This window comes from Gymnoscopelus microlampas (genome assembly GCF_963454915.1).
Source record: "Gymnoscopelus microlampas genome assembly, chromosome: 13".
In the NCBI taxonomy this organism is placed as follows: domain Eukaryota; kingdom Metazoa; phylum Chordata; class Actinopteri; order Myctophiformes; family Myctophidae; genus Gymnoscopelus; species Gymnoscopelus microlampas.
The window spans coordinates 24,754,011-24,769,679 of NC_139950.1; the positions used below are offsets into that span (position 1 = coordinate 24,754,011).

Sequence of the window (15,669 nt, forward strand, 5' to 3'; positions counted from 1 at the left end):
GACCCCAGTCACCCCAATAATGGACTGCTCACTCAGCTACTGTCTGGCAATGTTGCTACCAGCTGTATTGTATAAGACAATTAAACACTGTTGAACCTTGAGATAGGGTCGTCTATAAATGTTAATGGTAATATATTACAAAATACAGCAAGACAGACAGACAGACACAAACAACACAGAGATGTCAAACAAATCCCTAAGGAGTAAAGTTAGAAAAAGTAGCAAAACAAATAATAATACCATCTCACAATCAAAGAATGACGAGTTATCAATGAGTTATTGTGACCCACTCACATGTGGCCCTGTGGCACGGTCAAGTTGAGGTTGCTGATGACCTTCAGTTTACCGTATGACCGGCACACATCTCGGCACCGGATCGCCGAACCCTCCAGTCCAGGGGACGGAACAGGCGGAGCCTCCAAATCTGTCTTCATGTCCCCCTTCAACAGACAGAGGAGAAATATTATTTTTGTACACGATGATCATAAATGATAAACAAGGCCTTTGCCACAATTGAGTATTGTTGGCAAACCCTGCAAAAACCTGAAAGACTTACGTCTTTTAATTGGAATAAAAATATGTTATTGTAAATACAAGGCTTTAGTAATCTTCAGGAATCTGTTAGGAATAGGAAATAATCATTAAATACAGTTGTTCTACTGGGTGTATTACATCACACTCTTCTTAATAACATAATAATGTTAATGTAGAAGCATTGGTGGATAATTCTATCTACACAGCTACAATATTGTGTTGTGTTGTGTTGTGTGCATCTAACTTTAATATAATAAGTTCATTTCACATGAATACGCTGTAAAGCTCAGGTGTTCAACACAGGTGTAGTGGCCTAAAAATGCATTGATGTGTGTAGTTGAAGCAACACATTAAAGTAGTCACCAGTGGCCACTATGAAGGGAAACTATAACTGGATATGATTTGTCACAGGTGTCAATGGCGTGTCCGCAATCATTTACCCTCTAAAGGTTTTTACATTATGTTCACCAGAAAGGAAGGAATCTGGGTCGTAAAATAACCCATTGACCTGTAATCTCTAATCTCAGGCTCCTTCCACAGGCTTCCCTGTTCTCTGCTCTCCGCCTCCCTCTCTTTTAATCCAGCGTCTTTTATTTCCCAAGTGGGAGATTTGAGGGAAAGCTTCAAGTAATCTTTGTCTGGCCTTTGGCCCTACAGCCTACATTATCATGCCACATTATATTATAACTAAAACAAACTCATCACCAATAGTGGAGCGGCTAAATGCTTTTTATTGGCAGAATCTTTCAGTTTATGATAAAAGCGTGAAAATTGGCATGAGCAGTCTCCATGGGTCACTTGACAAGAAAATTGTCAGAGGCAGTTGTCATTTCAAGATGGCGGCCATTTTTCAAGATGGCCGACACCTTAGTGGGCAGTTAAGTGATATGATGGTTTATTTGGTGATACAAGCATGAAAATTGGCATGAATAGTCTCTGTGGGTCACTTGACAATAGGCCACCCACAGCTACTTGACATTTCAACATGGCGGCCATTTTTCAAGATGGCCAACACTTTAGTGGAGAAATTAAATTATATAATGGTTCATTTGGTGATACAAGCATGAAAATTGGCATGAGCAGTCTCTGTGGGTCACTTGACAATAAGGCACCCACTGCTACTTGAAATTTCAAGATGGCGGCCATTTTTCAAGATGGCCACCACCTTAGTGGAGCAGTTAAGCTTAAGAAATCATTTAGTTGGTGATACAAGCATGAAAATTGCCATGAGCCGTCTCAAAAGGTCATTTGACAAGAAACCCCACAACCACCACTTGAAATTTCAAGATGACTGCCGCCCGCCATGTGGATCTTTAAATGATACCCTTTCTCATAGAAATGTATTGGGTTCCTCAAAAAGCTCTGTCAAGAGAGGTTGTTTGACTGTGTTTTGTCTGACTCCTCGCCCACGACCTGTCCAGTTTGGTAAAACCTGTCAGGAGTTGCCTCCCACTGGCATAGCTCTCAGGGTTCACTGAGGTACACAAGCTCCCTTACCACGACAAGGTAACAGTCACAAGGGAGGATTTATTATTTATTTTTTATGGTTTAACTAACAGCCATTACATGTGTCAAATAAATACTAAGAAATGGGGAAACAAAAAATATGACTAATAAATGAGCACAGTTGTGGTGCTGATTAGCACAGTTGTGGTGCTGAACGGACAGTGCTCCAAAATTATAATTGAGCAATGGCTAATACTGAATGGCAGTAGCCACGAAACCATGACAAACTATACTAAGGAACTAAACTGATCATAACCAGTACGATCGTGCTCTCTGTTGAATAAACTCGGCTGAATGAGTTTTTCCTTGGTGACCTGCTGACAAATGAAACATCTGTCCCAGTTAGTTTTCTCAACTGTTATGATGGCTTCTGCCATGTCTGCAGCATAGGCAGAGGCAGAGGGTTTATCCTTTTACCACCTTTTACCAAGCACTTTGATGTATGGGATACAACTAAGTTTGTGCCTTAACCCTACACTTAGTCCGATCGTTCATCCAATGCCATTTAAATCCTGTGCGATCTGTACACCATCCGGTTAACTAAAACCCCATTAACCTTGGCTCGGCTCTCCCGCGCTGGCACAACCTGTCAATTCAGGTGCGGCTATCTAATTGTTTTGGGGTAAATTAGACAGCATTTGGGGTACTAACTTTCAATTATCTGACATTGAACCCCACTCTGAGTTTAACAGCAGTGATATATCACCAGTGTGCCCTGGTAGTGCGGATATTCACTCTTATCTAATTTATCTATGATCAACAAATCAACGCAACTGTATTGTAATGTGTTAAAAGTTGTTCTTTAGCATAATAACAATAATCGTCTAATTGTCCTTAATGAAAAAAAAACATACATTTCTATGAGAAAATGTAACTTTTGAGGATCCAGGGGGCGGCCATCTTGAAAACAGAAATTTCAAGTGGATGTGAGTGTTTTCTTGTCAAGCAACCCTTAGAGACTGCTCATGCCAATTTTAATGCCTTTATCACCAAAAAAAACATTATATAACTTAATTGCTCCACTAAAGTGTTGGCCATCTTGACAAATGGCTGCCATCTTGGAATTGCAAGTAGCTGTGGGTGGCCTATTCTCAAGTGACCCACAGAGACTGCTCATGCCAATTTTCATGCTTGTATCACCAAATAAACCATTATATAACTTAATTGCTCCACTAAAGTGTTGGCCATCTTGAAAAATGGCCGCCATCTTGGAATTTCAAGTAGCTGTGGGTGGCCTATTGTCAAGTGACCCACAGAGACTGCTCATGCCAATTTTCATGCTTGTATCACCAAATAAACCATCATATCACTTAACTGCCCACTAAGGTGTCGGCCATCTTGAAAAATGGCCGCCATCTTGAAATGACAACTGCCTCGGACAATTTTCTTGTCAAGTGACCCATGGAGACTGCTCATGCCAATTTTCACGCTTTTATCATAAATTGAAAGATCGTAGCACTTATCTGCTCCGCTACAATGTGTGTGAATATGTCTAAGCTATTCGAAAGAAAAAAAAATGTATGTCTGCAAAAGGAGGATAAACAATCACATATTCATTTTAGACATAAGTCTCAATAGTAATGTATTGTCCAGCCTGAGGTAGTACTGTGACTTTGTTACCTTTTGTGGATTTGTACTTTAGCCTACTTGAGTAAAATGTACTGTAGACATTTACTTTTTACTACAATACATTTCCTCCTGAAAGTACTTGCTACATTGCCATTCAAAGCCAATGAAAAACAACAATTTGGCCCCGATTCACTACGTTGTTTACACCTATACCAGCTTTATGGTTTTAAATGGGGCGTGGAGCAATGCTAAGGATCTTCCATATGAACGCGCCTCTGACCTTCAGGCAAAAATGAGGAACAACTGTGATCCGCACATATCAGGGATTTACACACCCCTTTGTGAATTGCACGTCGTTTTTTGCTGAGAAAATACACCATCCTTTAGTCACTTTATTTACACGTTATTTACACTGATATTTACGACCAGCTTAGTGAATCGGGCCCAATCTCTTTTGTGTGTAAGTTATTCAGCCTGGTCAGAGTGTTATTTCTACCAAGGAAGAAGTCGGCAGCAAATGCAACAATCATCACCCATATCCATATCTAAGAAATACTGTACTCTATGAATTTTTATGAAATGCTGAAATGATCTAAAAGTCTCAAATTTGCACTAAGATTTGAGGCAGAGTGTCATCAAAACTGTAAAAAACTAAGTATATTTAATATCAAATGATAACTTGTGATATTTTAGTACAGGTAATATCAGCCTATACTTTACCAGAGTAATTTTCTGGTGAGATATCTCTACTCTTACTCAAGTGTGGCTTTCAGGCAGGCTATCCAACCTCTGCTCTGCGTCCAGCCATAAACTTCTTTTGAGTGACAGATAGGCTATATAATCAGTTCAGATAATCCTTCAAAAAAGAATGCTCCTAGCCTTGGATCACAAGATGGTCATTGGTCTAGCCTTGATACAAGACTGCATGTCATAGATGACCGTCTTGTGATCCAAGGCTATTAGTCATCAGTCATGCCAGATGTCAGATCTGGGAGATCTGACATGGCTTAAATATACAGACAGAGAGATAGACAGTGGTGTAAAGTAACTAAGTACATTTACTCAAGTAAAAGTACATTTTGAGGTATTTTTTACTTTACTGGAGTTCTATTTTCAATTTTCAGCATTACTACATCCATTCCACTAGCCTACATCTCAAAGGCAAATATTGTACTTTTACTCCACTGCAATTATTTGAAGACTTTAGTTACTAGTTACTTTGTAGATTTCGATTATTATTACAAAACATACATTAACCACTTCAGCCCTACATACATTTCGGCCATTTGAAAATAGCAAATGCTCACAAATTGCATTGTGAGCTTGTAGATCTGCTATTTTCAAAAGATTTGTATACATTTGAAAACTTGTGAAATGGACCATTCTGCATAATGAATGCTTTCTACTTTTGGTACTTAAGTCCATTTTGATACCAATACTTTTGTACTTTTACTCGAGTAAAGTTTGAATTCCGGACTTGTAACAGAGTAGGCCTACTTCTACATTGCAGTATTCATACTTCTACTTAAGCAAAACAAAAAAAATTAGTAGCCTACTTTCTCCACCACTGGAGATAGAGAGAGACAACCATAGCCCTGGGAATAACTTGAGACTGACTAAAACTTACCTGCAAAGGCAATTTGGTGGAGAAGAGTGTGAGGGATGGAGAGTCGTTCCTGTGTAGGACTACTCGTGGGTCTAAAGGGAAAGAACTAACCTGACCATCGGCTGACAGATACAATTGAACCCGCGCAGTTGTGAATGAAGTGGTAGAACAGGTTCAGTCCTGCTAGGCATTAATTCGGACGCGCAATGTGAAGGGATCGATTCTCTGCATACCGTTGATATAATGCACCTGTCTGTTTCTGCAAAACCGACACGCCTCCTTCTGCCTCTGCATCTGTTCTGCTAAGCTTCATACATGTCACATTATATGATAGTCTTCTTACCTCGCAACTATAGCAACAACACCGTGCCGAATATGCCCAGCGTAAAGATACAATAATTTGGGAAAAAACAGAAGAATGCGCCTGGCATATACGCCTACATCTACTCTCGCAAGGTTGTAAACAATGAAAGCTCTGTCAAACCAGCTGAAATAAACATAGAGTTAAAAATAACCACAAAACACAAGTGTCAAGCCTGACGAGCATAAGCATGTGACTTCCTTTCCGTGGATTTCAAAATAAAATTAACAGAGACAATATTTTTTACATGATTATCATTAATAACAGTGTTGTAGAGGGGAAAGGTATTGGACATGTTGAGTTATGCTCTCATTTGTAATTATTTGTTTTATTAAGAGGCAAACTTAATGATGACTGTTTCTTTATGTTGATGTATGATTTGATTATTTACACTGATTGATTGAACGATGCCACCTGTGAGTGGGCGTGTATTATAGAGCTGATTTGGGTGTGGTGTCTGTTCAATAAAAAGCCTCACTGCTAGGTGAGGGCAGCTAGTTCCTTTAGAAGCTGTGTTTGAGAAAGCTCTGTGTCTCCTGTCTCCATATTTTATTCTTTATTTATTTCCCCCTTGAAGTTCGGTGTTATTATGTGTTGTATGGTTCTCATGCAGAGCCGCTGTAGTTTTACCTCTGCTAACAGGACACAACATTTTAATATTAATTCAGTCAAGAAAATTTGCTGAGTACAAAATTGCACATTGGACCCAAATGAGTAGAGACTTATTTTTCTTCTAGATCTAGTTGAGCACCCACAGCAGCCACTTTAAGTCTGGGTGCAAATTGCTTTAATGTCTATTTGCAATGGCTGAACAGTGTTATGGAACAAAATGTGTTCATAGTTATTTTCACAAACTTTGTTGAAACAGCTAATACATTTACACACCTCATTCTATCTACATTCCATGAAAATGTATAGGCTACTTTGAAATAGGTAGACACTGTAGTGCACATTTTAAAGCTGTAAAGCTTTGAATAATGATTTGCCCTATTTGTGATGGCGCATATTTATTTATATATTTACACCAAATATAAAGTTCTAATTATAAAATTATTTAAAAAAAAATCAAACTTGTAGGCTACTTATGAGACAACTGTTACCTGACATTCCTTAATACAAATTAATTTGAGTGCTAAGGTTGATCACATCACACGATGGCTGTATGCATATAGCAGCGTGAGGTGACCTGTGATTGGTGTAGCACATACAGTCTATGGTGTAGCAGCCTGTAGTATATTGAAACACATTTATGGACTTATAGAGCCCAATTTGAACACACACACAGAGATAAGTTATACAAACTTGTAACATTAAAAGGAGCACTTCACCCATTTCCAACTATATATTTGTATAATTGATCCTCACTAATGCTCAATGTAAGATGACACCAGTTTCAGTCTACTCACTCTGTGTCTTATTGGTGGGCTGTAGACGGTACAGAAACTTGCCCACCAGTAACATCATAGATATTTGATCTTGATACTTTATTGACAACAATCAAAAGCACAGTAGGCTATCACCAATTAAAAGCACCATCATCTGTGGGGATTCCCTGTTTATAGAAACTACAGCCTTTCTCTTCCTGGAAAGCAATCTGGAATAAAAGCCATTGTTCTTGCCTTAAAAATTCAAATGAAATGACCAAACCTGCCTACACTGGTAGGTAGGTTTCTGAACTGTCCAGCGCACCAATGAGACACAGAGTGAGTAGTCTTATAGTCTAGTCTAGTGCCTGTGCCATCTATTAATGAGCATTAGTGAGACGTGAGGGAGACCAATTAGCCTTCATGAAGAAAAGGTTGAAAATGGCTGAAGTGCTCCTTTAATCATCAACACAACTTTTATTTTGAAATCAAGGACCGGAAGTTACACTCATCCGACTTGACATACATTTCAGTCCTTTGCGCTGCTTGACATGCTAAACGCTCGCTTGACAGGTAAACCATGAGGTAAACCGAGCAAGTCTGCTCCGATGACAGTGTCTACTGACCGCCTGCCAAGTTGACAACATGCGTCACTGGTGACCGCTGGTACGAGGGCCGCTCACAATCTAGACTAGAACAGTGCTTCCCAAACTTTTATAACTAACTTCTTAAACATTGTTTTTTTCATGGAATTTCATTGATTGTTTGAATTGAATTTCATTTTGTATTCATGAAATTCTTTTGAAAAATCATTTTTCAATTCATGAAAAAAGTTAGCATTTTTTGGATAAAAAAAATGTTTTTGAAATAAATGTAGGAAACAAAACATAAAGGCATATTTAGGCTACTCGTAACCCATAAAAATGAGTCCGCGACGACACATGGGTCCCGACCCACTGTTTGGAAAACACAGTGATCTAGAAAATCGACTCAGCAAGAGAGGAAAGTGAGATTGTACCAGCAGTGAAACAGTTGTGAGCTATTTATAATCTAGATTCTATGCCAATGATCACCGTGCTACCGCCACTGAACAGCTGTCATGAATAACAAACACCCTATTTGCTTGACAACCAGATGGTTGCGCGCCGTGTCGCGCTGAGCAGATCTACAAGCTCACAACGTCGCGTTTGCATTGCGTGAGCTTGTAGATCTGCTATGTTCGGTATACGCGCAACGAAGCTCAAACACTTCTCCTTTTCAATGATTGATGCAGTTCATCAAACGCTGCAGTGCGTGCGCGGCTAAATGCGCGCGCTCTTGCGGAAAAATCTTTACATCTGTGATAGCCTATCTGTCTCGACGAAAAACTATGCCTGAATTTCAGCTTGCTTTCCCCATGATAGCGAAATGATAAATGACCGAATTTCTGACTTTCTTCTCCATAGGCTTGCTGCATCCCTCGTGCACTACCCGGCCTCCATCCCCGTCGTTTGCTGCAGCAGCAGCATCGTTCAGCCCATCAAAATATACATCACTACCCTAGAAGCATCCTTTTTGCTCTTACCCGTTCCTCCATCTCCGTGCTTTCCAGAGGTTCTGTAGTCGCATCATGACCAACTGCTGCGTCCGCGGCCATGGCTGCGGAGGGGACGGGGCGACCGTCTGACGCTGCGCGCTCGGTGCAGTGATGGAAGATGCGCACTTAATGGCCACTGAACTCGGTCAATCTCTACATTACATTGACATAGTATGGTGCTGCCCTGCCTAGATAACGCATTCAGTCTGTGGGGATTACTATTCCCTATTCTCACATTGCCTAGCCTAGCTATAGCCTAAATCCACAAGCCAAAACATGTGATGTGCCTATTAATAGTATAGCATAGACTATGGCTATGGTTTAAACCTGTGGCTGTAGGTCCAACGGTCTGCTAACTCAGTGGTTCTCAACCTGTGGGTCGGGACCCCCAGGGGGGTCCCCAGGCCCAGATGACAGTGAAGTGACAATTTTAAGGATTTTTAAAACCTTTTTAATACCTAAAAAGGGGGGGGGGGGAAGAAAAGAAAAAGACCATTACTGCATCAAAAGTAGGAATCAATAAACTATACTATAAAAACGGGTCAAACATTGGCCCATAATGTTTGTCAAATAATATAAGAAAGAGGCAACATTTTCGAAAATAGCAGATCTACAAGCTCAAACGGCTCCTGTTAGGAGGCGTGGTGAGCTTGCAGATCTGCTAGGCCTACTTTCACAATATTCATCTGTGGAACCAAGTCAAACTAAATTGATGCCTCAACTCCTATAAATCCCAAGTGCTTGTCATGGGGATCCTCAGTTCGAAAACTTCAAATATGATTATTTGGGGGGGTCATCACGGCCTGAAAAGGTTGAGACTCAGGGGCCAACTAGGGGCTGCGTCCACCCAGTGAATATCTGGGTGTATAGCTGTCCTTCTTTAGTTCATCCTCACTTCATTCAAGCATGTGTCTGCTGGTCTTGTGCTGTGCGGTTACATTTCCTTATCCCATGACAGACACAATCAGTCATCCAGTGCGATAGGCTACATTAGACGTCGGGTCATTAAGAATGGATGCATTAGGTTAATTCATCTTGAGGAAAAAGAAAAAAAGAAAAGAAAAACTTCTGAAAACGCAGCAGAATAGTAAAATATGGCTAGATGAAGCAGAAATAATAATTGGATGTGATTAGGAATAGCCTAGATGCATGCTTTCTCCCATGCCCTGCTCTTTAAAAGCTTCACAAAACTATATGAGTGGAGGTCTCATCGTTAGGAGTGACAAATAATAGGGACATAGACACATTTATACTTTATCAGTCAGTATGTCCGTCTGTCTGTCTGTCTGTCTGTCTTACTGTCCAATTCCAACTTCTTTGCCTTTAACATGTTAGATAGAAATAGGCCTACATGCTTGCAGGTGGTATTGTCAGAAATTATATGGTTTGATGCTGCAATAGCTGTATTTTCCATGGCAACCACTAGATGGGGGCACAGGATAATGTACATTATTCATAGAGTAACATAATAATTTTACATAATATATAAATAGCTATTACTTGTTATGAATATAACATTTTGCCCAAATGAGCTCAATCGCCTACACACACACACACATTTATATGTACTTTGTCGCATGACAAATGTCACTCGCTGAAAATCACTAATTTTTAGTAAGTGACATAAAGTATAAATTAACCTGTAGCAATCAGATTCAGATTGCACATGTTCAGTCATCATGCCTGTGCTGTCCCCCCTCTTTCGAACAGGAGTTTTTACTCTGTCTTTCCCTCCTAGCCCTACCGAAGGTGAATTTGATTTATGTTCTTGCAGACCACATACAGATTAAGTACTTCAAATGAAGTACTTTATTGGAGAGCGTGAACCTCTCTAACCAGAGGGTATCAAAGGTGGTTACTCAACCAGCAGTTTTGATAACCGGGTGCAAGGTGCTACCCTCTGCCTCCATACAGGATGATTGTTCTTGAACCGCAATTTACAATATTGCCAATTTTCCCACTATAAAGATTGATGGAGAAATAAAACTGAAGTGCAGATACAGAAACTTTATTTCATAGTATATAACAAGCTGGGAACATGAAACAGATAAAACGTAAAATGAAATAATAATATTGTATTCAAGGTGAAACCTCGATCAAGCCTTTGCCATCAGGGTCTTGAGATAAGTCTTGAGATAAGATTGGCAGTCTCTCCTAAAAACTCAGTTTTTATTTAATTACTTTTACTGATTCTTTTGTAATTATTAATCTTTGCATTGATTTTGTGTGCGTGCATGTGAACGACGGAGTGCAAACAGTCAACAGGCTTCGACAGTGATTCGCTGGGTAATACACACTGTAAGTATATCAACTGTGAATATGAATAAACATTATCTAGCCTATCAACAATGAATGAGTCTATTAAATCAGTCATCCTCAACATGCACCTCTCAAGGTTCTGAATACATCCATGTACAAGTGCGCCAGAGAGTCAGTATTGTTATCCAAAAGAACAGACAGTGCCAGAGTCAAAGCAGGAGTCAGTAATCCAAGAGAACAGAACAGACGGTACAGGTCTTAAGCTCTCATATGGGGGTCAAGCTTGTTTGTGGAGCCTGATGGCTACTGGCACAAATAAAACATAGATGGGCACAAAGGACTGCCCAAGTCACTTTGTGGTGTGAGGAGGGGGGATGAGTCAGTGGCTGAAAAAATAAAAAATAAATATATATACATAATTAAAACAATTTTAGTTTTTTAATATCTTAGTATCCTGGAACATCATGGCGGCTTTAGGGGCTACGGCATTTACTGAAGTAGAAACTACTCGTTTGGGATCTTAATTAGACAGATAAAAAAATGAATTGACATTACTTTAACACAATTGCCCATTTGAAGTGTGTTTCATGCTCTCTAATTGTTGGCAGATTATCCTTTTTAGACTATTCTGACATTTCACCAGTTTCCTCTTTATTGGGGTGTTGAACCACTACAAACAGAATGTTTTATAGAACATACAGATTTTAAAATGGGAACATTCTAATTGCTCATCTAGCTACTTACAACCAAGTAGGCCAACTTGTAATATCATAGGTTCAGATCTAACAGCTCAAAGGCGCACATGTGTCTACAGGCTGACTACTCGTGGACATGGCGACTAGTGTGGCATCTGCTTTGGCAAAATAGCAATTAGAAATACTTAAAGAGGGAGTGCCACAGTCCCACTTCATCGTAAATAATGATCATAGAGGTAAGATTTATTTTCCAAAAATGTACAGTGTTAAAATAGGCTACTGTTTTTCTGTGGACACAGCCAAGGTGTGTGTGTGTATATATATATATATACTTTTTGCTGTACCTGCTGCTACTTGCATGAGAGACTGGGGCACTCTGCTTTTATTAAGTACACACCTTATGAATAATTGATGCTTTATTTGACATTTTCCTTTTTCCCTCTACTCTTATGATCTATTCTGTAATTGCAATTCATGAGCTTGCATGGGGGGAAAAAAAGAAAATCACCCACTCTTTTACACCTGTAAGCATGTCATGTGGCAATGAACTTGACTTGTAGTCTCACCAAAGCATTACCCTCGCTACTTGTCTTTTACTACTATACATATCCTTTTGTGTACGTACTGTACTGTATATAGGATGGATGGACAGATATCGATCGATCAATATACTTTTCAACTCAACATCATTGGTTTACAGGCACAAAACATTGGGTGAAATTCATTTTTGTACAAGCTCCCATCATTGGTAGTAGGTATGGTGGATATGGTATGAGGCTGTAAAAATAGCATAGTCTCATGTGCAGGTGAGACATAATGTAGCAGCATTTATCTGGCATGTCAATGTGGTGGCGGTTCCAGTACAGCATCAGCAGAGCGCCCCTACAGTCTATGCATACAGAAAGGTAATCCTGTGTGGCGGCCTGTTACCAGGACCTCTTGGTAACAGGCGTTGCTCAGCACTTGTTCAACATTCTGATGCTAGCCAGGTGGAATGGCTGATGGTATGGCTCTTGATACAGAAGTGGTCACAGTAACGGCATGAACAGATTGTGGCTGGGGTGGTGAGTCAGTGTCCTTGATGATTCGCTAAGGTAGGTACAGGTACAACGAGCAGAGAAATACAAATATTACAATTCAAAATAGAAATAATATTAATATAGCCACTCAGCCTATAGTATAAAGCAATCTTGTACAACAATACCTCCAGCTACATGCCATTTTTACATCTGTGCTCTCGCAAACAATTATTTGCAGACGCGCTTTTGCTATAACTTTTGCCACACACCCTACAACAATATGGCTTTTCGCCAGTGTGGATTCTCTTATGTATGGAAAGATATGAGCTTTGAGCAAATGATTTCCCACAGAAAGGACACCCAAAGGGCTTTTCTCCTGTGTGAATCCGTACGTGCATTACCAAGTTGTCTATACGCAGAAATGCCTTGCCACAGTCGTGGCACTTGAACGGTTTCTCCCCCTCATGATTCCCCTCCATGTGTCTTATGAGGTCAATGTCCTTCTTAAAACAAGCACAGCACACATGGCAGAACTTGACTTCTGGGTGTGTTTGTAGATGTTCAGTCAAACCGTTTTTGGACCCACACCGCTTTCCGCACACGTCGCAAATGGTATCCACGGACACCTTGGCGGATATAAGATATTCAAAGGAGGCTGGAACAGCACGGTCAGCTTGATAAGAGCCAGCTCGACTTTGATGCAGTGGACTCGAAACCAGCTGAGATCCAAGTGCAGTGCTGGAATACTCTGAAAAGAGGGCCTGATTGTCAGCAGTTACTACTGACTGGTCATAATGACTTTTCACGCTAGGGTATGCCTCATCCTCAATTCTTGGGATCATGACTTCCTTTACTTCCTCTTTGATCCGTTCTTGGGGTATGTGATCTCTTACCACCTGATGCTCTTCCAAGCAGGGATTCCAATTATCGTCTTCTTTGTTAATAAGTGCGATGACGGGACAGTCTGAAGATGGCGCCTGATTGTAAGCAGTTACTTCTGTTTGGTCATGAGGACTATTCATGCCATGTGATGCCTCATCCTCCAGTCTTGGGGTGATGACTTCCATTGCTTCCTCTTTGATCTGCGATTGACGTTGGTGATGTTTGCCCTTGTTTTGAAGTGGAAACAGGCCATCTGTGCTGTGGTCTTGGTTTGGCTCTGATAATAGATAGAAATTGGCATTATTTCAATCCCAAGTACCTATTCCAGACCTGTTCCTAATCTTGTCACCTTTAACCCCAATTTAAACTTTGTCGTGGGATTGTGTTGGTTGACAAAAATAGCAGATATTCAACTAGCTTGTCGTTGCTTTTTTAGTTGAAAATCTGTGATTTTGGGCGGCACAAAGTATACATAAGGCTTCTGTCTTGTTGCTTTTTCACTATGTTTCTACCTCTTATCATAGGCAGTTTTTATGTTTGATTACGATTATATATTTTCCTCCCTTTGTGCCATTCTAAATGTGCTGCTATCTTACCCAGGTATGCCTTGCAAAAACCCTTTATCTGACACAAATAACTGTTGCTGGTCACAGCCACTTAGGAAGGGTTGAGAAGGGATGGGTTCAATCTTTGAACTGTATTGTAGCCTACTAGGCCTACAGACATTTTGTCCCTAAACAGTCAGTAGAAGGAAAATGTGATCGTGTAACGCTGGGGTACTATGTATATAATTGAGGGGGGTGTCACTGTATGGCTACATATATTGGCTACAGGTGGTTCTGGGGAGGGAAAGATAAGGAAGTTAAGTTAGGTTGTTACTGATGCTGCCTGCTGTCATGCTAGACTGAGTTAACTAGACACAGCACACGTCACGGTCTCATATTATTAGCCTTGGGCTAGCCACCCTATTTAACCTTACCTCGGGTTAGCTGTGTTGCGACAAGGGAATACATCCCCTCAACGTCACAACCATATAATAAAATGATAGATACAGTAGGCATATACCGATATACGTAAAATCTAGACAGATATTGACATAATATATGTAAGTAAATACAGACCTGCTGTGCACATATCAGTTTTCAGTGAATTCAGTTCCTCTCGTAACTCTATGATCTCACTCTTCGACCGAAGAACTTCATCTCGGAACTCCGCGATGGTTTGTTCTACCAGCCCGAAGATCTCATCAGCAGCCACGGCCAGTCGTTCAGTGACGAGCGCTCTGAGCAGCTGGATCTCACACATTCTGAAAGCTAAACTAGACACACACTCACACACACACAGATGATCTTTCTTCCCTGGTTGCTCCCAAGAAGGTGCTTCTCGCTTTACTTTAAGTTGTAAATGGTTCAGCATTTATATTCCAGATTTCCGTTTAGGAGCAACAGTTTGGATGAATATATGAATAAGTTATTGGTTGTTTGCTCCATATTGTCACTGTACACAACCACAGAGCTCCTCTCTCTCACATTCCTTCCTTAGTGCATTTCCCTTTTCCCACGTTGGACGTCCACCATTTTCACACCACTGACACCTGCTGGATAGGATGTCCACTGCTCAAGAATAGTTATGAAATAATAATAATAAAAAAATATATTGCCACATCAACTGATCATTCTGTTCCGATCTTTGGACCCCCCCCCCAAACTATTTGAAAACATTGTGATCATTAGTTATTTAATCCTCCTTCGTACACCACTGAGTTCACTGGTTGACTGGTTTGAAGATTAGGATGACAATTCATTAAAATCTGCCTTTATCACAGGAAATCCAAAGGCTTTGTACACCTGAATGAAATTTAGCCTACTGCAGGCATACACTGCAAAAGCATCTTCTTTATTGAGAAAGCGAAGCAGGTGTTTTTATTTATTTTGTATTACCACAAGCACCATAATGATTTATAAAGTGGACAATAAAAAATGCCAGGAGGAAGCATGTATTACCAAGTCATCAATTTATATTCTATTTTGTTGATACCTTAAAATAATTAAAGTCAACTTGAATAATTTGATTTGCCCATTGTCCTCTCTACAAATGACCTGGCCTCTTAATGTTTGTTGATGTAAGAGCATGCTTTGCTTTCATGCCAAGGGCTTGGCATTCACAGGATTTTCAGAAGGAATGGCATTGAACACAAACCTATTCCAAGATGAGAAGTTTATTGGTCTGCAAAGTAGCCATTTTTACAAAAGCACAAGGAGGAAAATGTTTTATTAGCGATAACACAATCGTAGAATG

The 15,669-nt window shown here is 40.1% G+C and overlaps 2 protein-coding genes across 3 annotated transcripts in view; both read right to left on the minus strand.

Annotated features, from left to right (window-relative positions):
* Positions 1–8,576, minus strand: part of abch1 (ATP-binding cassette, sub-family H, member 1) — a gene marked incomplete at its 5' end in the record, with an annotated part of 42,574 nt that extends 33,998 nt beyond the window's left edge. The window contains 2 exons of one of the 2 annotated variants that reach the window (XM_084075362.1): positions 295–440; positions 8,505–8,576. In XM_084075362.1, the coding sequence (XP_083931488.1) occupies positions 295–440; positions 8,505–8,576 (218 nt within the window). Of the gene's footprint in view, positions 1–294; positions 441–5,236; positions 5,667–8,504 lie in introns of those variants that run through there. The other variant, XM_084075363.1, reaches the window with a different exon arrangement.
* A 1,932-nt stretch (positions 8,577–10,508) lies between these two features.
* LOC311058209 (uncharacterized protein) lies at positions 10,509–14,863 on the minus strand. The gene is made up of 2 exons (XM_084075573.1): positions 14,493–14,863; positions 10,509–13,648 (listed from the first exon to the last, which is right to left on the minus strand). Exons 1-2 carry the CDS (start codon positions 14,785–14,787, stop codon positions 12,681–12,683), a joined length of 1,263 nt encoding a protein of 420 aa, XP_083931699.1. The 5' UTR covers positions 14,788–14,863; the 3' UTR covers positions 10,509–12,680.
* Positions 14,864–15,669: the final 806 nt, after the last annotated feature.